Consider the following 20,427-nt stretch of genomic DNA (forward strand, 5'->3'; position numbering starts at 1 on the left):
TTAAGAGTTGACAGAAAATGTCTTTCACTCGGGAAGGTTTTCAGGTTTTCTCTCTCTGACTCGTTCAGGTGGGGAGCTGTTATTAGCCAGCTGTTCGCAGGACTGTCTCATCAGAGTGTGGAGGCTGTGTGCCAAGTCTGGGACAGACGCCCACATAGAGGACGATCACACCATCATCAAAATGAAAGAGGACGTTTTTGAAGTGAAGGAGAGAGGTGAGTGAGCCACGCAGGCTTGATTTATAAAAAAGGCTGCTAATTAACCAAATGAAGAGACGCGCTTTTTGATGGTCTAATGGCACATGGTGGTTACCGACCTCCATAAAGAACCAAGTGTGTGTGTGTTTACCTTTATCAGTGTAATTAATTTTTCATGGGGCATTTAGATTTACATGTAATTGGCCACAAAAAGATTTTTTTTAAAGCAAAAAATGGAAGACTGTGCAGTTAATAAGCTACCTACCTCTTGTTCACTGCATAAAACTGCCATGTTGATAACAGCCTTTATCTGGCCGCTCTGTCTTCCTGTATAGATGTGTCCTCTGTCTTTGCGGTGTCCCTTGAGACAGTTCTGGCAGGCCATGAGAACTGGGTCTATGGAGTCCACTGGCAACCTCCTTGCTACAAAGGTACCTTGATTAAAATCCAGGGAAATGATTGACCATTGTTTACAAAATGTGTACATAATTAGAAGTATGTTGCTGCTAAAATGTCTTGAGTGTGTCTCAAAAAGTTTTGCTTCCTGGAAAACCTGAAAAACAGTTTGAACTTTCCAGTCGTGGGGGGAAAAAAAGGAAATGGGAGAAAATTTAGCACTTTTCTCAATTTTTATTTGTTTTATAGATTAATGTTAATTTCCTCCCAACTTGTTTTAATGTTAAATTGGTAAGCATGTTTGGTTCAGTTGCTAAAGTTGATGTCCTTGCTAGCTTGTTTTGTTCGTGAATGTTTACTATGTGAACTATGGTTTCAAATGTGTGTTGGGTTAGGGTTTGGGTTTTTACTTTGCATGATTTGGGTAAAGCTGACCATACAAAGCATGAAAAGTTTATTCATGACATGAAATATTCAGTGTGTTTTTTATATCAGCTATATCATCACTAAAATAACCTGGGAAAGTGCTGGAAAAGGATTTCTATAGTGGGAACCCTGATCACTGTGAAAGTAAATGGATAGGCTTACATGTTAAGCTGAGAGACATTGTTTTTCTCCTTTTGTCTTACAACGCCGTTGCTTACAAACGGCAGCAAGAGACTATGACAGTTTCAAAGAAAAATAGGGAAAAAAAAGGTGACAAACATGTGAAAAGTTATTGGCTTAATTAGTTCTCGAGGGAAAGGCTGATGGATGTGCTAAATCTTCTCTTTAAAGTCTGATTACATTAAAAGCTTATTACATCAAGATCACTTCACACCCATCCCAGCTTTTGTGTACATCACACATCGTTATGTTTAGATACTTAACTATCTAATACCTGAGTGAAGCTACACAATTATGCAGCAAATATGCTGAATGCAAAGGTAGTTGCAATTATGTTGCTCAATACTGATTATTTTTTCTATTTTTACAAACAACATTTTTTGTTATTATTAAGCATTGATTATAATAATTATAATATGACACAATACCAGTATTGTAATAAAAATGAATCTCTTCATGATTCCCTGCATAAAATGTAATTGCACTCCCCTTGCAGGTAGTCTGTGTAGGAAATATGCTCTGCAGCTTCCTTCCACTGTGATTGGTCAGTTTTTTGACCTGTAAAATGTACTAAAAGCATTGTTTTGTTCCTATTGCTTAAAATGGCTGAACGTGCACCAAAAGTGTTGCAAGGTGCGTTGAAGTGCCTTAACACCTCCACTCTGACCTCATTTCGATCTTGAGCATCAAATAAGGGTCAAGGCTTTTATTTCTAGACACGAGAGGTAGGTACTTAGGGGGCTGCAGCACCTCCTAAAACCAGGGTTTTTAAAGAACAGTGGATTAAAAAAAACAGCGTGATGCAGACTCGCAGCAGGGAGAGAGAGAGAAAAGGAGAGAGCTTTTACTGAACAGTTCTGTGTTTTATCAGTGAAGTATGAACTACACTGCAGACTGGAGTCTATGCAGTCTGTGAGAAACAGACAGTTATTGAGTTAAATACACTTGTCTCCTCTATGAAACATCTGTATTCGCACTGCGCTGCATTATTATCAATGATGATGAACAATCTGGATGCTTTCTCTCCCTCTTCGTCTCCTTGGTGTGTGTTGTTCAATTTGCTGTCTGCTGTAAAACATTCTCAAACTGTTGTAAATTGCTGTTAATAGTAAGTTATCCTTATCTTTCACGGTAATACAAAATCTATGAATTTCACACACCCTTTAGTATGACCTGAAAATGTAAGAAAGAGGACAATATTTTACTAAAGAAATAACGTAATATTATTAATAATACGAAACAAATAAACAGATACATATACAGTCATGGCATTTCAAATCTGATGCCTACAGTGTGTATCAGTTAATGTTTTTATCAAATGAGGTTTGTTAGTTATAACTTTCATAATGCAGTGGTTCTAGAGATAAATCTGAGGGGATGATTACCAAGATAGATAATCAGAAACAATTCTGCTGCACAAATAATGCTTATTTTTTTGACCGTTCCCTAATCTTTGCTGTTGTATTGTTAAAACTTACATGTTATTGTATATGCTGCTGCTACACTGTCGTCAACTGTCTTTTTGTCTCCCCCTGCAGGTGGTGAGCTGCAGCAGCCTCTCAGTCTGCTCTCTGCCTCCATGGATAAAACCATGATCCTCTGGGCTCCTGAGGAGGGATCTGGAGTCTGGGTGGAGCAGGTGAGTGTTGTGTTGAATATAAGTAAGGTGTATGCAGATACACACGCCCTCCACGCACACATACACACAGTATCAATCACTCTCTGATGGGAACACAGGGTTTACACACAGACCCACACACCAATTTCCTACTCTATTTCTGCCAGCTTCCCTTTGAGTAACTCTTGACATGATCCGGAGCTCGAGCCCTCCCCTAGTATTCTCTCTCTCCTGCTGTCAGTGCCCCTGCGTCGGTCTCCACTCTCCCTGACATTGAGGTGTCAGGAATAGAAGTGATAGACAGTGATGAAGAGGCGCGGAGCCTGGCGCACCACTGTGAGTTTAGACAAGCCGAGGTTGTCCTCCCCCATCTTCCCTTCTATCACTCACTCACACTGAACCCCCTCTTTTACGGCCCATTCCCCAACACATCCGACAGGGGATGGAGAGGCGGGTGGAAGACGTGCCATAGCCTCCGCCTGCGCCACCTTTCTCCTTATTTTTTTTCCCCTTTCGCTCCCCGCTCTTGTGTTCTGTCATTTTCTGTCCTCCACCTTCTCCTTTTCCCCACCACTTCTCCCGTCTCATCTCCCTCCCTCACATTATCTCCCTCCTACTTTCCCTCCACTCTCCTCCACCTCATCTCTCTTAGCTCCCAACAGCTGCTGTTTTGCCAGGATGGGGCTAAATTTAACACAAGTGTGGATGGCAAAGAAAAAGCAGTCCTCTGCCCATCTGCCCCACAGCTTTTTTTTTTTCCTTTTTCCCTTTTTTTCTAAATAAATTCTCAGGTGGTTCAGGAGTACCTCAGATTACCTTTCCACGTACCTGACAGGAACACAGAAAACACGTTGCACAAATATTAAATACAAACCACTGACGTAGACATGCTCACATACGCAGAATGTATCCCGCATTATGTCCGCACGGGCTCACAAATGCACACACATTCACCTCGCCATGGCAGGCACCTTGAGTGTGATCACACTCCGAGGTGATGAGCGCGATTCCACACTTGATCAGTTACATTTTAGTTCCTTTGATCTCATCATTCACATCCACAGTGACGAGCAACAAAGACCACAGAAAGGGGCGATCATGAAAGTCTCGATTTTCCTTTTTGACAAAGGGATGATGATTAGGCCCTGAAGCCAGTGCGGATGTCACGTATTCTTCTTCTTTTTAGACAAAGGTGTTCTCTATAAGAGAAAAGCAGAGAAGGGCATTTGAAATCAGGTCTGGTGTGGTCAGTCCCCCTCCACAGCTCAGGCTTTGCTTCTTGATGCCAAAAATAAGAAAAAGAAAGTAAACCCCTTACCTGAAATAACCTTTTTGTTGGATGTGAAAATATGTAGTATGAGTCTCCATTTCTCTCCTCTGTTTCTGTTCCTTCTGACCTGTTTTCTTTTAAACAAGTGAGCCAAACCCTTTGAACTGACAGGTTCCCTGCCTACAAAGGAAGCTTAACCTCTGAAGTTCTGTCATACACACACACACATACACACACACACACACATACAGGTGTACACATGCATCAATTCAACGTCAGTGAATTAAACTGTTTACATTAGACAGAATTCAAGACCGTTGGTTCTTTTTGAGTGTTTTAAGTCATTTGAAAAGGCTTTTCTATGGGACGTTGACATTTTTAGCAGAGCAGATTCCGCAACGCTAAACAACCGGCCATGTGTCTTAATCAGCGGATTTTTTTACAAAGAAGTGCTCCACTTCTTCACGCTGATTAGAGTAATTGGCGAGATTTAATGGAGACCGGGGTTAGCAGTGGGGTGGCCGGGGCCCACCGCTGCGTAAAGCACATCTTACTAACGAGACACACTGGTAATTAACATCTCAGACTGACCACAGCGGGCCACTACAATGCCTGGAGGGATTGTCAGTTTGTGTGTATGTGTTTGTGTGCTTGAGAAATAACCTATTTTCAGACCTCGGCTTGTGAACTCTCCGCAAGTTACAATCGGCTTCACAGCAGATCGAGAAAAGCCACTGAAACCAAAATTAGTTCATACTTTTGAATAATTTGTATGGTCATGTTTTGGCAGTTGGTTGTTATCGCTGTCTAATCATGAGTAACTTGCTGCCCTCTCTGGTTGAAATTTTCAATCCTGTTTCACCCCTGACTACACCCAGCATTCCTGATTAATCAGAACAACCAATCATGAAGATTGTCAGCATTTCTTTGTTTCATGTCACTGTAAAATTGAATATTAGTTGTTTTTCGGGTGCTGGTTAAATACAGTTTCTTAGGTTCTGCAATATTTTTCACAGTTTTTTTTATAGCTTCTAGATAAAACGGTTGTCGATTGATTGAGACAAATCAACAGATTCATAGATAATGAAAATGATCCTCGGTTGCAGTCCTTACTTTGTGCTGCACATCTCAACATCAAGCGAAAAATAGAGAAGAAGACTCTCTGTGAGTTGGTCAGTATTTCAACCTGAAAAGTTGATTTGAAAACCTGTACTCAACACTGTATGGGTTTTCCCAGCTTGGCTAAGCCCATTCAGCACTCATCACCCTCTTTCTCTCCTTCCAAGAATGATATATGCCTTCCCTTCTTTGCCGTCCTTGTTCTGTGCCTCCCCCATACCCCCGCTGGCCAGCGATAAGGCACGCCGTCCATCCATATTGTTGCTCCTCTCGTAAACAAGACAGATGACGGCTTTTTGCCTCTGTGAGTTTTTGCATGATTTACAGCAGCCTCTTGTGTGCAGAATTTTAAAATTAATCTGCTTAATGTTGCATCTCGTTCTCTCTCAATCTCGCCATCTATGTTTCTACCTGACTGTCTCTCTTTCCCCTCTGTCTGTCTCTCTCTGTCTCTCTCCGGATGGCTGCAGGATTGTGCCATTCAAAGTGAAGGCATGCCTTTATCGCTGTCATTAGTTCCGCTGTATTTCAGCCTGCAGACAGGCGTTATTTTGAAGGTCATTGATGACCAACGCAAGCTCCCTAAGAGGGCCGGATGATTGAGGACACCACTTCACTGCTACATCCAGACATTTCATAGGGGTGTGTGTGTGTGTGTGTGTGTGTGTGTGTGTGTGTGTGTGTGTGTGTGTGTGTGCTTCTGCCGGTGTGTTTGTTTGCAGCCTTTCACCATGTTTGTTTAACATGTAATTGATGCACGCACGTTCTTGTGTGTTTCTACTGCAGTATGCCTCAGGTCACTGCTGCAGCTAGACATGCTCTCACTCTATCCACCTGCTTTAAAAAAAAAAAAAGATAACAGGCTAAGCTGTGCATCTTTCCAGATTTTGATCATTCGGGCGTAAATTTAGCACTTCTCATATTTCCTCACAGCCAATGTCCATATCATTTAAGGCACAAGCTAATTAAAGATTGAGGAGATATTATGTATGTCTAGCTGTATCTGGATACAGACCACAGTGCTACTGAGGGAGCAGTGTAGTACTCTCCAGGGTTGGTTCTGCTGCTATCGACTTGAATAGATCTGCCCTCTGGGCCTAGTTTACCTCCAAGGCCTCGGGGTCCGATAAAGCTTTTAATTGTTTTAATTCCTTAGGGAAGTGAGAGGTTGGCCTGGTCGGCAGAATACTCTTAATGTCCTTGACTAAGTAGTTTCTAGTGAAAATTTCTGACATGGCTTTGAAAGGATAGTTTGGGTTATGTAAAGTGGGGTTGCATGAGCTATGTACTCACTGATGGTCAGTGTTTTCTCTACAGTAAATGATGGTCAGCACGCCCTCGGTTTGGAGAAACAGAGAGGAGTACCAGCACAGAGGCCAAGCAATGGATGTGGAAAGGGTCAGCAGCAGAATGTATTTTAGCCACTTAATTGAAAGTTCTACCTAAAAAATCAATATAAGTTTAAGCGTATGGTTTATTCTGAATATTTTCACCACTCTACATTGCCGTCAGACGTCCTTTACTGACAGGAAACTACCATTATATAAGACAAATATCATTCCTTCCAAACCAACCACACTTCATAGGCAAAAATCAGTACTTCTACCTTGTAGAACGTGGCAGTTGCTGTCCTATCACTGCCTTGATCGGTTAATTTGTTTGTGTTGTGTGATTTCTGTGTGTGAAGTCCCATAGTAACACAAACACACAGACAGATCAAGGCAGCAGCAGACCAGGAGCTCCTGTGTTCTGTTGGTAAAATTACTGATTTCACCAGTAGAGTTTGGTTGGTTTGGAGACAGCGACATTGGGCAGAGAAGGCTGTCTGACAGCAAATTAAAGCAGCGAAACTATTCTAATTATAGTATACACTTAAACTGATGTTGATTTGTCTATTTTGTAGGTGGATCTTTTTTTGGTGGCTGAATTACCTTTTGTTACTGACCCCTGTCCATACAGGTTCATTGCTTAGCTCCCATGCTGGTGCTGCTCTCTTCATGCTGACTGACATCTACTGCAGCTGATACAATGACTATGAATAAGTGCTTAAAAACAACTCAAATCAAATAGTCCAAACTATCCCTTTAACTGATAGCTGTTGATATAAGTATGTCTATCATATTTCAGGGATGAAGCTCATTTTTTCTTATACAAGCCAGTTGTAGGTCAAAATATTGTCAGCTCATGCTTAGAGAAGCTCTGTGTTGCTTAAACATCAATTCTTGTTTATTCATATGTTAATTATATCCATTAATTTCCACAGTGTTTCAAGGTATTTCCATATTGTGCTATAATCCTGCATTGAATCCTGCCTGGTTATGCAAGCATCAGGATGAAGTATTAATATTGGTTTGTTTCTCTGTTTTAGTATGTCATTTCTGTTCTTTATGGGTATTAATGTCAATGAAAGGATGAATGGATCCAAATTGTTATTCCGTTTTTACATTTTTAGAACCAATTAGAAGATTTTTATTTTGCATTATGGCTGAATGTTGTTCCTTTTTATTTGTAATCCTCTGTCTGGCCTCCTCTAATTCTGTACACTTAAAATGTCCATGTTTATTTCTTGTTTTTTTTTTTTTCTTGCTCTGTGCTTTGCCAAAACTTTACCTAAACTTAATGTGAGTTAGAATGACCTCAGACGGAGTTTAAAAGAGTACACTTTCATTTGTCAGTGTAATTGGTAACTGCATTTAAATCAAAATGGGCTTTCTGCCCTAGGTGGTGATTTGAATACACAAAATTCAATGCAGAATTGTCCTGACTTACAAAAGCAAGGTGCCTGAGATTGAACAGGTGGTCAGAATTCTAAAGGAACATTTTTTTTATTATTATTTTCTACCATTTTCCTGAGCTGAGACGCAATAATTATCGCAATAATTTAGTGTTTATAAATTGGATTGGTTTTTCAGTGGGAGCTCAGACCCCACGGACCCCCTGCACTGTCTATATGATCTGCACCATGAGCATAACACAGGGGTCACAGGCTCTCACCCAAATCCAATTTATTTAAATCCTTCTGTGTTCTCAAGCTTTGCCATTTTTCGTAATTATTATTTGTTTAGTGTGATATGCTGTGCTGCAATTGCTTTCATTTTGTATTAGACAAATGTCTTTTGTCAGAAAAAAAACACAACACTGTTTATTCAACTCTAATAAGTCCCATTTTGCATAATTTCTCATCTGACTTGTCAGCTTAATTTGCTGTTTTTTCTGTTTCTATCCGCAATTATGGGAGCAGTTAGTTAATAAGTCTTGAAGGGAGACTGAGAACAGATTTGAGAGCATTAACTTTGTTTTCCTTACTCCTCCTTTTCTCTACAAATCTGAGCATGTAACTTTACACACAACCCATACTACATTTATGAATTAGGGCTGCAACTGACAATTATTTTCATTATTGATTAATATGTTGATCATTTTTTATATTAATCAATTAGTTGTTTGGTTCATAGAATGTCAGTCAGTGGTGAAAAGGTCCTCATAATCCGGGAATGGCAGCATTCTTTTCAGATAACCAACTTTACTCAGTTTTGTTCTGTTGTTTTGTTCGTTTATTTATTTATTTAGTTGGTGTTTTTGTCCTCATGTTGCAGGTGATGCACATTCATGTTATTACACTTTACTTTAATCTTTGTCTGCACAGCAAGTCACCGACTCTGACCCAAAAACTAAATGGTCCTCACCCACCTGATGTCAGATACGAGTGTGTTGGAAAAGGCAAATTAGTTGATATTTCTGACCGGTAACAACCACCCCCACAACATTTTTTTTTTTTTCTTTCACTCCAGGTGCGTGTAGGGGAGGTTGGCGGCAACACTCTGGGCTTCTACGGCTGCCAGATGAGTCCGGATGGCTCCATGATCGTGGCTCATGCTTTTCACGGAGCACTACATCTCTGGTGTAGAGACCAAGACAAAGAGGTAACTTTCAGATCAATATAATGTCGATTTTTAGTTGTTCCTTTAAAGGGACAGTCCCAAAAAAAAACATTTTTCTCCTGACCTACATTGTTTTGGTGGCTGAGTTTGGGAGATATCTGTTGTAGTCTGCCTTCTCTCCAGTATAATGGGACTAAATAATATTAAATATTCAAATTAAAAAGAATTTTGACAGACCTTGTTGTGAGCAGTTTCATGTAGGAACTACTTTCTTTCTAGTAGAAAGAAAGTAGTTCTGGTAGATTCTACTGCAGTAAGTAAGCAGAAAGTAGATCACAACAAGAAGATGCTCACAACAAGGTCTGTGGAATATCTTGAGTAAACAAGTCATGATTTCTGGAAAGAGGCACCGGCTGGTCCCATTACATCGGAGAGAAGACCGATATCTCCAAAACTCTGCACACCAAAAATATCTAGATGGATAAATAGCAAAACAGGCCTGGGGAAAAACTATGTAGTTTTGATTTTTGGGTGAACTGTCCCATTAATATGGACAAGCGATGTGCAAATATTTCCTGTTTGGAATAAGGTCCGGTGTTGGTTCATTGTGACACAGCTACACTGTGAGAGAGACAGTGATTAGTGTAATTAGTCACACCAAGTCTCCTGTCTGCCACTCAATTTGACTGGCTTCGTATGTGCCTTTGTTTGGTGTCCCAGAGAAAGTGTGGGGGTCTGAAGTCACAATGTTAGTTCAGAGATAACTGCATTTCAATTATGCCTGTTTGAAAGGTGGATTTTAAAGTTCAGCATAAGGAGATTGACTTCTCAGACAGCAGCACCTACATTATAATCAGCTACTCTCATGTTGTTGCCAGTCATAGACGCCATGTGGCGGGGGGTGGTAGTCATGGAAGTGGTGCGTATGTAGAGGGGGATTTAGAAATCAGAGGTTTAAAGTTGTGAACTGACCATTGTTGTGCTGTCTGACCAGGGAGAGTGGAGGCCTGGGGTTGTGATTTCAGGTCACTTTAATGCAGTCCAGGACCTGAGCTGGGATCCTGAGGGTGAGTTCATCCTCAGTGTGGGCTCGGACCAGACCACCAGACTCTTCACACCATGGAGGAAACAAGATGCCAAACAGGTAAAATAGGCTGAGAGTCAGCTCCAACATGCTGAAGTAGAAGAAAACTATAAGAAGCTGATGATGGCTCAAAATAAGTGACAGTATTGTTAAATGAGGATGCACAATATTGATTTTTTTTCAGCCAAGGATGCCTTATAATTGCCTGCTTCTCATGGCCAATATCAATAAGATAACCAATAATTCCACATTTTTGGATTTTAAAAAGAAGATGATATAACCTGTACTGTAGTTAACACCCGAGGGTAAGAAAGGCTAAAGTGTAGTGAGCAAAGATGGATAATTAAATATTCCACAGATTTGACCAATCCGAATCAGATAAAGAAGAACTTTATTAATCCCAAAGAAATTTTATGCCAGAGATTGCTCCAAAATTACAATAAATTAGTAGAAAATGTTACAGTACAAAACAATTGAGGATTGAATATAAAGTAAAATATAAAAATAAAGTGTATGAGAAGTAAATGCAAAAAACAGCACCTAATTGAATAACAGAAATAACATAAGTTAAAAAATGAAGGTAAAATAAACTAAAATAGAAAAGTAGTGTTGGCAATGGCACTGAAAGCATCTAAACCATAGGTTACTACTCTTCTTAACAAAGAATCTAAAGAAAGTAGTTAAAGAAAAAATCCGCAGTTGTGACTTCAGATTAAAACAATTCTTCAAACTGATCATATATTTTTGAATTCCAACGTGAGATGCAGCGATTGATTGATCAGTACCACAGAAAACTCCTCACCCACATTCAGTTCAGGTACAAACGTAATCAAAGTCTCAGTCCTCGTGCCACTATTCCAGTTTGCCAGTTTGGAATATTTCCTCTGCAGTGCCAGCGCCAAAGTAAACCCCGTCATTGTCATGGATCCTTCCATTTTCTCTCATGAGAACACTTTGCATGCTGGAAATGTTTCATTTGAACAGGAGATTCAGTGTCGTGTTTGGCTTGGTTACAGACGCCTGCATGTAGGGCCAAGAATCCCAGTTCACACAACATCAGCAATCTATTGAAACACTGACTTCCCCACGGCAACCACATGCGGCTGGTCGGGATCTTCATGAACAGATCTGCATCTTTACAATATCTCTTTGTGTCTTTTTCACCCTGCAGGCGACCTGGCATGAAATCTCACGGCCGCAGATCCATGGATACGACATGCAGTGTCTGGCGATGGTCGGCAGGTTTCAGTTCGTGTCTGGAGCTGATGAGAAGGTCCTGCGAGTGTTTCAGGCACCTCGTAACTTTGTGGAGAACTTTGCAAACATCTCGGGGACATCGAAGGAAAAACTGTTGACATCTAGTGTGAGTGTCAAATTAGATCCCAGTTTAATTACTAATTACCTGTTAGAAAACGTAGTCAGTAACCTAATCCAAGTAACACAATACTTCTGGATTACCTCAGTCCCAAATATGGGGAAATTGTTTAGCCTATTTAATGTTTTATGTTGTTGTCGCATTATTGTTTTTCCAGCTTTTCTTTCCTTTATGTGTGAATGTACATTTAGATTTATGGCAGTAATTAATTATACACATTTAAATTACTTTACTTTGTTCAATATCTATGCTTCACACTCAAACTTCAAGTAAATCCATGAACTTCAGAGCCTCATTTTCACATCAAAACTTTCCCTGTAGTGTGTTTTTTACTTATTTCTCCAGCTGTAAAATATGCTGAGTGGACTGCCCACTCTCACATAGTTATTGATGTATGTGTGTGTGTGTCTGTTGGTTCATTTATCTGCTCGTTGCCAGGACTCTGCCAACCTTCCAGAGGGAGCCAGCACACCTGCCTTGGGTCTGTCCAACAAGGCTGTATTTCAAGGTAAAATACTTGCTCGGCTATGCACTTGAGTGTTTCAGGGTTGGGGCCAAATTTTGTCTGATAATCAATTTTCATGAGCTCCTTGGTTGGTGGTTTGAGAGAGCCTTATTAAACTGAGCATGTGTTTAGTGTTGCTATTCCTTTTATGTAATCAAATATATATTTATAGAAATATCATTTTAATTTACAGGTGACCTCGCCCCGAAAACCAATCAAGAAAAGGAGCAGTTCAACAGTATTTCTGATCAATACCAGGAGTCTTACTTCCATCCACTCATCATGACTGGTACTGTAGAACACTGCACTTTTCTGTCCAACATACCACGGTCATTTTTAAGATTTATTGGTCATCTAAATAAACCCTCATTCAACTTAAACCTCCCTGATGAATACGTTTAGAGTTAGAATGCATTCCCGTCTCCTCTACAGCCTGATAGCCTGATTTATATTCCTCGTTGCGACCCACTCAGCAGCCTCAGTACACATTTAAGAGTTCCTGTCTGCCTGTCGCTGGATGTTCTTATAAGAGACAATGATATGCGGCCAGACGGACAGCTAGTTATTACAGCTCTGCTCCCACAGTGCCTGAGGTCTGCTGGAGGCCGATGGTATTACAGCAGGAGAGGGGATGAGATGAGAGGGGGGGGTGGTTGTGGTGGGTGATAGAAGAGGAGGGAGAGGTGCCAGGATGTGGTGATGTGAGCAGAGGCAAAAAAGAATGTAGGAGTAAGACAAGAAAAATGCAGGCTCTCATGACAAATGTAGTATGAAGTTCCAAGACAACAGCAAATCAGAGAGCAGAAATCTCAAATGTGAGATAAGATGAATGTGTTTGGTAACAGAAATGGCACTGAATTAAAGGGATAGTTTGAATTATTTGATGTGAAGTTGATTGACTGAGAATTAGGGGTAACACATTGCAGTAGTAACAAGTAACTAGAAATGTGACTAATTGCTTTTCTCAAATTAATAATGCAATTACAACTGCTGCAAATGAAATCGGCTTGTTACTCTTTACTTTTGTCTTATCTGAAAATATTGGACAAGACAAAGGCAGCCTGTTCCCTGATCTATGATCTAATGTGCCCAACCTTACAGTAGCGCAAAACAGTTCAGATGATGTGAGCTTGCTTTTATCATAGTAAAATAAAAACTGTTCATCATATAATTATTTATTGACTATTGTAGTAACATAACCAGCTTCCTGCAGGTCCTCTTTTTTATTCTTCTATTTTATTTTTTTACTTTTGCTTTTTTAATGCAGTAATTGGTAAAGTAATTCAATTACTTTTTTGGAGAAGTAACTAGTAACTGTAACTAATTACGACATTTCAGTAACTTGCCCAACACTGCTTCTTGATAGTCAGTGCATTAGCTACAGTAGATGCCAATTGTCACACCCATATTTTGGAGAAGCAGAGAGGAATACCAGCATAGAAGCTAAGCAACGTACTGCTTTGGACAGGGTCAGCAACAAAATGTATTTTATCCAGTTAAAAAAACATATTTACCTAAATAAATCAACATCAGTTTTAAGTGTAAACTATATTTATAATATTTTCTCTGCTTTGCTTTGCTATCAGACAGCCTTTTCTGACAGGAAAACTGTTATATAAGCCAAATATCTCTGTCTCCAAACCAACCGAACTCCATTGTCAAAAAAGCTGCCTGATGGCAAAGTAAAGTGATGAAAAGTATTCTAGCTATAGCAGACACTTACACTTGATTTTTTTAGGTAGACCTTTTAAGTGGCTAAAAATACATTTTGCTGCTGACTGTGTCCACAGCAGTTCATCGCTTAGCTTCCACGCTGGTTCTCCTCTCTGATTCTCTAGTCTTGGGTCTGACTGCCATCTGCTGTAGTGAATACATTATCAAATAGGTAACTCATACTACCACACATCAAATAACGTGAAATATCCCTTTACTGTGTAGCGAGCACACAGAGGAAAAGCAGCTGAGAAACAAAGGTGAAACAGAGAAAAAATGTAAATTGTAGGAAATGTGCAGATGGCAAATGGATGAGAGTGGAATGAGGAGAACGTAGCACGGCGCTTTAAAACCCCTGGGCGAGAGGGTGTCAAGGGCTGTCATCAGCATGATTGAAGCCAGTCCTTAATCTGCAATGCTAATTAGAAAGCAGGCTTATGTGATTGCAAAGTTTAAGTATCGATGACCCCGGGCTATGTAGGGAGCAACCAAGTGCAGCGACTGTTGTTAACAATGCATTTTCTCTTGTTTGATTGGCTTCTGCGGGCAGGGAGAGGAATGAATAATTAGGCGAAACAGAAAGCCGATGACCAATAAGAGAAAACACGAGCGTTCTAGCTTTCAATTACATGCAACACGAGGGCAGTGCAGGCTTGCGCGAGAGCCTGCGGTGTGAGGGGAAAAAGGATTGGCGCCCAGCTAGATTTGATCCCCCTCGAAGCCAGCAGCCGTTAAGAATGGGAGATAAAGCTGCAGTTGTTTCAAAATAGCTTTTTTTGGGGGGAAAAAGCGGCAAGTTGCAGGGCTGAGGGGTTTTATGCGAGCTAAATGCTAAAAGAGGCGGTGTGTGAATGTGAGAGAACATTGTCTCCAGGCGATCAGTCGTGTTCTCAGTCTACCATGTAGCTTGTAGCTCACTCTCTCCTTACTGTCTTTTTTTTCTCTCTTTAACTTGTCACACACACACACGCACATGTTCGGTATCCTATCCGTCACTCTTTGGGTTAACAGTACAGGGATTTAAAAGAGGGAAATTATAATAGCCACTTGGGTGTAATCCTCATTTACTAAATTGGAAACTGGTTGTATTTGAATTTTAAAACAGCTCAGTTTTCAGGGCCTTGCAAATGACAGTTATGTAAGGATTTTGAAGTTAACTGTGTGTGTGTGTGTGTGTGTGTGTGTGTGTGTGTGTGTGTGTGTGTGTGTGTGTGTGTGTGTGTGTGTGTGTGTGTGTAGAGCCCCCACCAGAGGATCATCTTCTCCAGAACACACTCTGGCCTGAGGTCCAGAAACTGTGAGTATCCAAATGTCTCTCTGCTGCTAACAGCATATCCAAACCCTCTCAGCCTGTCTTTAGTTTCAGTTACCTGCTGCTGCAAACAATATCCAGAGTCCTCAGCCGACATACAGTCACTGTTTACACCGCATTATTTCCATTTTATGTACTTCCTTTCCCTATTAAGACATACGAGTTTCCATAATGCTCTTAATGAAGCAACATTTCCAGATGGAGTTGTGTTTGTTTGGGTTTGCCCAAAGGGTTTATTGCATGTGAAAACGATGCTCCCTCCCTGTGTTCATCAGCCAATCAGGATCCTGCTTCCTGCCGTCCCATGAGCCTCCTCTCCAGACTGAATATATTGCCTCCATTTGTGGCCAATGTTAAATCCATTTACCTGTCAATCCGCCATAAACATGACGTATGGCGTGGCCCTTCACTTGAGGTGTGGGCATTGTGTGTGTTGAAAAGCATCTTTTTCTACCTCCATTTGGCTTCACCTCCCCTTTTGAATCATTTAGTGCATAATAGAAACATTAAAATGAGTAAGTGGCCAAATTATTTTTGTGGCATAAATAATACTCTCGCCATCGTGGCCAAATTGCTGCAGCATTTGAAAGGTTCCTGGTAGGGGGGGAATTTCTCTCTGTCGAGTTTGCAGGCTGTTATTTCACTTTGCTGACATTTTAAAACAACCAGGTGATAGTCAGTAAGCTAAAAAGTAATTAGGCTGTGAGTGATTAGCTGGAGCATCGTCATTGTTCATCTCAGTCAGCGGGAGAAGGACCAGTCATTGCAGATCAGTATTTTAATTTCACACTCTGTCTGCTTATTTACCTGTCAGCGAGCGATGACGGCTCGAGCCTGGAAGCTTGTTGGGGTGACGCTGTGGAATAACAGAATACTTAATTTACTGTCAGACTGGGAGCCCTGTCTTTTGTTGTCGTCCTCCTCCCTTCACCTGTCTGTCTCTTGGATCCCCGCCTGTCCTTGCACGTACTCAGTCTGTTGCTTCGTTGTCTCGAATCCTGTTTGTGATTAATCTCTGTATGATTGTTCCTCTCTGTCTCCTTCAGCTATGGCCACGGCTTTGAGATGTTCTGCCTTGCTTCAGACAGCGCCAGGACGGTTGTGGCTTCTGCGTGCAAGGTCAGTGTGATAAGATGGAGCCCAGAGACAGTGTCACAGTCCTGACCTCAAACCGCCCCCCACATACTCTTTCTGTGGGCAAACATACAGAGATGCACAGACCAGCATAAAGTTTTGTGTGTGTGCGTGCATGTGGATATGACTTAGCTATTTTCTTGGACACAATTCAGACTCAAGACCAGTTAATTGGGCATGGCTGGTGTAATTGGGGACAAAAGCCATGTCCTCCAATTGGAAAAACACTCATTTTTGGATCAGTGGTTAAGATCAGGGTAGGGGTTGGGCAAGTGGTAGTTATGGGTAGGGTTACGGTAAATCTTGAGGAAAATGTCTCACTAAATGTTAAGAAAGGACATATTCTTACACCTGTTTTCCTTATTAAATATAAAAATACAACCATTAATTAATCGTAAAACACACTTTGTTCAAGCTGGACAGCATTGTACTTCAGAGGCAGACCATTAAGTTATCAAAATAAAATGATAAAAACCATCCAAAAAACAGACAGATCAACTCAGTCGGTCACTGATAGCTGATGTATTTGTCCATTCGACCAGCCCTAACACAGCTATCACAGATGTGTGTTTTCTGGCTTCCTACTTGACATTCTTTGACTCATTCTTTTTACAACACCCATCGTCTGCCCCTGTGTTCCTCCCCTTCCTCTCTTCCCTTCTCAACCCGTTTCTTCTAATTGTCTGTCTTTCGTTCCTCTGCACCTCTTTGCTCTATTCCTTTATGGCATCTTTGCAGTTCCAAAGTGCTTTATGGGAGGGAGGAAAGAGGGTGATACAAAAGACAGACATGACAGTATATTAAACAAGAAGAAATGACTGTATAAACAACAAAATAAAAGTTAGAAAATCAAGAAAAAGTCAAAGAAGACAGATGGGCCTCATGATGCTAAAAGAGAAGTCATAGGGTATATATTTTTTCTTTGTAAATAAACTAATCTAAACTGTGTTTCCAGGCATCAAAAGCCGAGCACGCAGCGGTCCTGCTGTGGAGTACAGTCACATGGCGTCAGCTACAGACGCTGCCATGCCACACCCTCACTGTCACCCAGATGGCCTTCTCCCCTGACTCACAACTCCTATTGGCTGTTTCCCGTGATCGCACCTGGTCTCTATGGAGACGGAACCTGCCCACACCTGAGAGTCCGGGTGAGAACAGGGATGAAGTTGTCACTAATAAGGGGTCCACCTTTAAGAATGGTATTATTTCGTTAGTCGGGATTTTGTTTTGTAATGCGGTGCAGCTCAGGGTGAGATAATAGTTCTTCATGGGGCTTTGCAAGTAAATTTAGCTTAATTAAAAATGTGTTTGAGTGAATTTCAAGACAAAGAGACAATATTGGAGCCTTGCTGGCAGACAACACCAGCTCCCTTAATTCAAATTAATTAAAATAAGGTAAACCCACTGAGCAGATTTGTTCCAAGTCAAGCTGGCCTGATTGGAAGGACTCCCCTAATTAATACTGTGAAGAGCCAAACAAGTGATGCGTTGACTGAAACTCATCCAAAAAGGAGCTAATAAAGGAAAGATTATGCATTTATTTATTTATTCCATTTTCAATATAACCACATTTTCTCTGCTTCTTTGTGTAAATTGACCACAATTTGAATTTCACTAACTTCGACTAACTTTTCCTTTCCTTTAACAAATGTATAAATGTCTTTGTTGCAGTTAATACTTTGGATAGCAAAGTTTTGAATGGGTTATGAGGACTTCCAGATGGATTCTAGCTATGCAGTGTAGAACAGACGCCTTCCTATGCACTCATTTAACCTCAGTTTTTGCCAGAGGGCTTGTCAGTAAAGTAAAGTATAAAGTTGCAATGGATTGCAATAGCTCATCAAATCTTCGCTCGTGTGTTTATCATGTCAAGATCAAGATGTGGAAGAAAACTGTCAACACTGTAAACACATGTCTGTGTTTGTGGAAACAGACACAGTGGCTGTAGTGGCTTGTTCCCAGCCTTAGGTTTGATTTCAGGCACTTAGGACCAGATACAGACACACCCACAACAACACAGCCTTCTGTTGTTTGGACATATTGCAAACATCAATCTAAAAGCCTCCTTTTTTTGTTGACCTTTGACCTCTTCCAGACTTCACTCAGTGTTGGTGACATTAATGCTTAGAGAAACAGATTTGTTTCTGGAAGGTCACCACTGTTAGTGTCCACATGGTCCGACAAATCAGCTCTGGACCTTAAATACTCCTATGGAACTTAAAACTGTGTATACAGAGCAGCGTCTCATATTAGAGCCTACAATTTGCATTTGATTTGAATACTTAATAAGATGATACACTCCTTTTATCAGAGGTGGAAACACAAGCAACAACTGATTTTGTTTTCAGTCACTTTCTGTACACCTTCTTTTTCTGTACTTGTCACTATGGTGCAAAATTCTCCTTGTTACATAACGTCTCTGACGCACGTCCTCTACCAGCAGCAGAAACTTCTTTAATAAACATTTGTTAACACATTTGTTAATCCCTTTTTATATATTTTCAATATATTAGATTGACATTAATTAAATGTGTTGATTCAGGATTTAAATGGCCATTTTTGAAAATGGAAACCACATATGCTCTTGTAGAATAACACATAGAGTAAAACTTAAGAACTTTATTCAAACCATGAACAACATGGAAGATGTTGGCCAAACTCTTGTCTTTGATTGGCTGTTTCTGCTCTGAACATTCATCCCCTTAAAGGTCACTCTTAAACTTTATTCTAAGTAGTTTGATAAATATGTCTCAGTCTTCACACTCCGTTTTTTTTACTCCTGAATTCACTCATTAGAGCGTTCTTATAGGGATACTTTGGGTTATTTGAAGAGGTGTATGACGTACTTATCAATAGTCAGTGTCCTTGTAACTGGGGCAAACAGACCACTGTTTACTATAGGTATACACTAAGTACTTCATACAACTCCATATCAAATAATCCAAACTATCCCTTTAAATGTATCTTGGTTTGATCAGTATGGGACAAATGTAAGCTACGCACATTAAACACTGTTTTTCAGTCACTGTCGACATATAAAACCAGTTATAAACCAGAGCAAGATGGATGAAATAAGATTTATATCGGATCAGTACACCTGTTGGCAGATGTCCTGAGTCAATCTGTGCGTCCCGGCTCTCTGTTCACCTCCTGCGGGGCCCGGGTTGTAAACAAGAGCTTGCTCTTGGAGAGTTTGTTTATATGAAAGAATCTCAGCACCTTGACTCAGACAAATAACCCGATCTCGCATCCAAGGTGAGCAAAACACGACATTTAAGCCCAGAGGATTACCTTCCCCCTCACCTGCACCTGGTAACGCATCTCGTGGCTCTTTTGGCAGCTGAGGACGGTCTTAATGTGCGCTGACAGAGGCTAACCAATCCTGTACTCTCCTGTTTGCCTGGATAGTGGACTGCACTAAGGCATCGATGGTGATTGTGACAGAGGAGAGGAGGAGAGGAGGGGAGGGTTTGGAGTGGTGGTGGTGGGGGGGGGTTCCCGTCTGTTCCGGTTGGCTGCTGAATCACTCAAGGTGATTGTGAAGAACGCGCACACACACAGTCTCACAAACCAGACCAGGGAAGGTTAAACGAAGTCAGAGCTGATCAAACAAACTGACTCCCTTTATTCTCACCTTTTCTGTGTGTCTCCTGTTTCCTTGTACCTGTTTTGTCTCTCCTCTCTTCCTCTTCCACCTCCCTCTTCCTCTTCTTTGTCGGTCAAGCATCCAGGCATCTTCATCAAGGAGACGCTGTTACCTTTTTTTCCTCTTTTTTTGTGCAGCTGTCTAATCTGTGTAACCTTTTTTACACACTGATCTTTTATCTTGACATATTTTGCTTGGTGTGTCTCAACCGAACACATCTCCTCTTTCTTTCACTGTGTCTGTGTCTGGTCTCCGTCGTGCCCCTGGCACTCCTCAAATCAGAGTGTTAATGGAAGGAGGTGCAACACCTGTGTGTCCCAAAAAACACACCTTCAGATATATGTGTTTGTAGCGAGAGGGTAGACACGACATGGTGGTTAACTCTGACTTCTGTGGGGACACTGTGGTTTTACGGCGGTGTGTACATGTCGGCTTGTGTGTGTCTGTGTGTGTGTGAGAGAGAGAGAGAGAGAGTTCCAGTGGAGAGCAGTACTGTCGCGGACGCGCAGACAAGCGTCTGCCAGCAGCATACAAACAAGCTCTCTGGGGAAAACCAATCTGGGCTCTGAAA

General features: G+C 41.0%; 1 protein-coding gene across 1 annotated transcript in view; it reads left to right on the plus strand.

Moving 5' to 3' along the window:
- Positions 1-20,427, plus strand: part of elp2 (elongator acetyltransferase complex subunit 2) — a 33,500-nt gene that overhangs the window by 8,381 nt on the left and 4,692 nt on the right. The window contains exons 8-18 of the mRNA XM_084739321.1: positions 69-215; positions 533-628; positions 2,738-2,838; positions 8,998-9,129; positions 10,082-10,231; positions 11,343-11,534; positions 11,985-12,054; positions 12,245-12,340; positions 15,004-15,061; positions 16,123-16,195; positions 17,166-17,358. Coding sequence (XP_084595447.1) covers positions 69-215; positions 533-628; positions 2,738-2,838; positions 8,998-9,129; positions 10,082-10,231; positions 11,343-11,534; positions 11,985-12,054; positions 12,245-12,340; positions 15,004-15,061; positions 16,123-16,195; positions 17,166-17,358 — 1,308 coding nt within the window. The remainder of the gene's footprint in view (positions 1-68; positions 216-532; positions 629-2,737; positions 2,839-8,997; positions 9,130-10,081; positions 10,232-11,342; positions 11,535-11,984; positions 12,055-12,244; positions 12,341-15,003; positions 15,062-16,122; positions 16,196-17,165; positions 17,359-20,427) is intronic.

Source organism: Lutjanus erythropterus, chromosome 16 (genome assembly GCF_056507025.1).
Source record: "Lutjanus erythropterus isolate fLutEry1 chromosome 16, fLutEry1.hap2, whole genome shotgun sequence".
Taxonomy (NCBI): Eukaryota; Metazoa; Chordata; class Actinopteri; order Lutjaniformes; family Lutjanidae; genus Lutjanus; species Lutjanus erythropterus.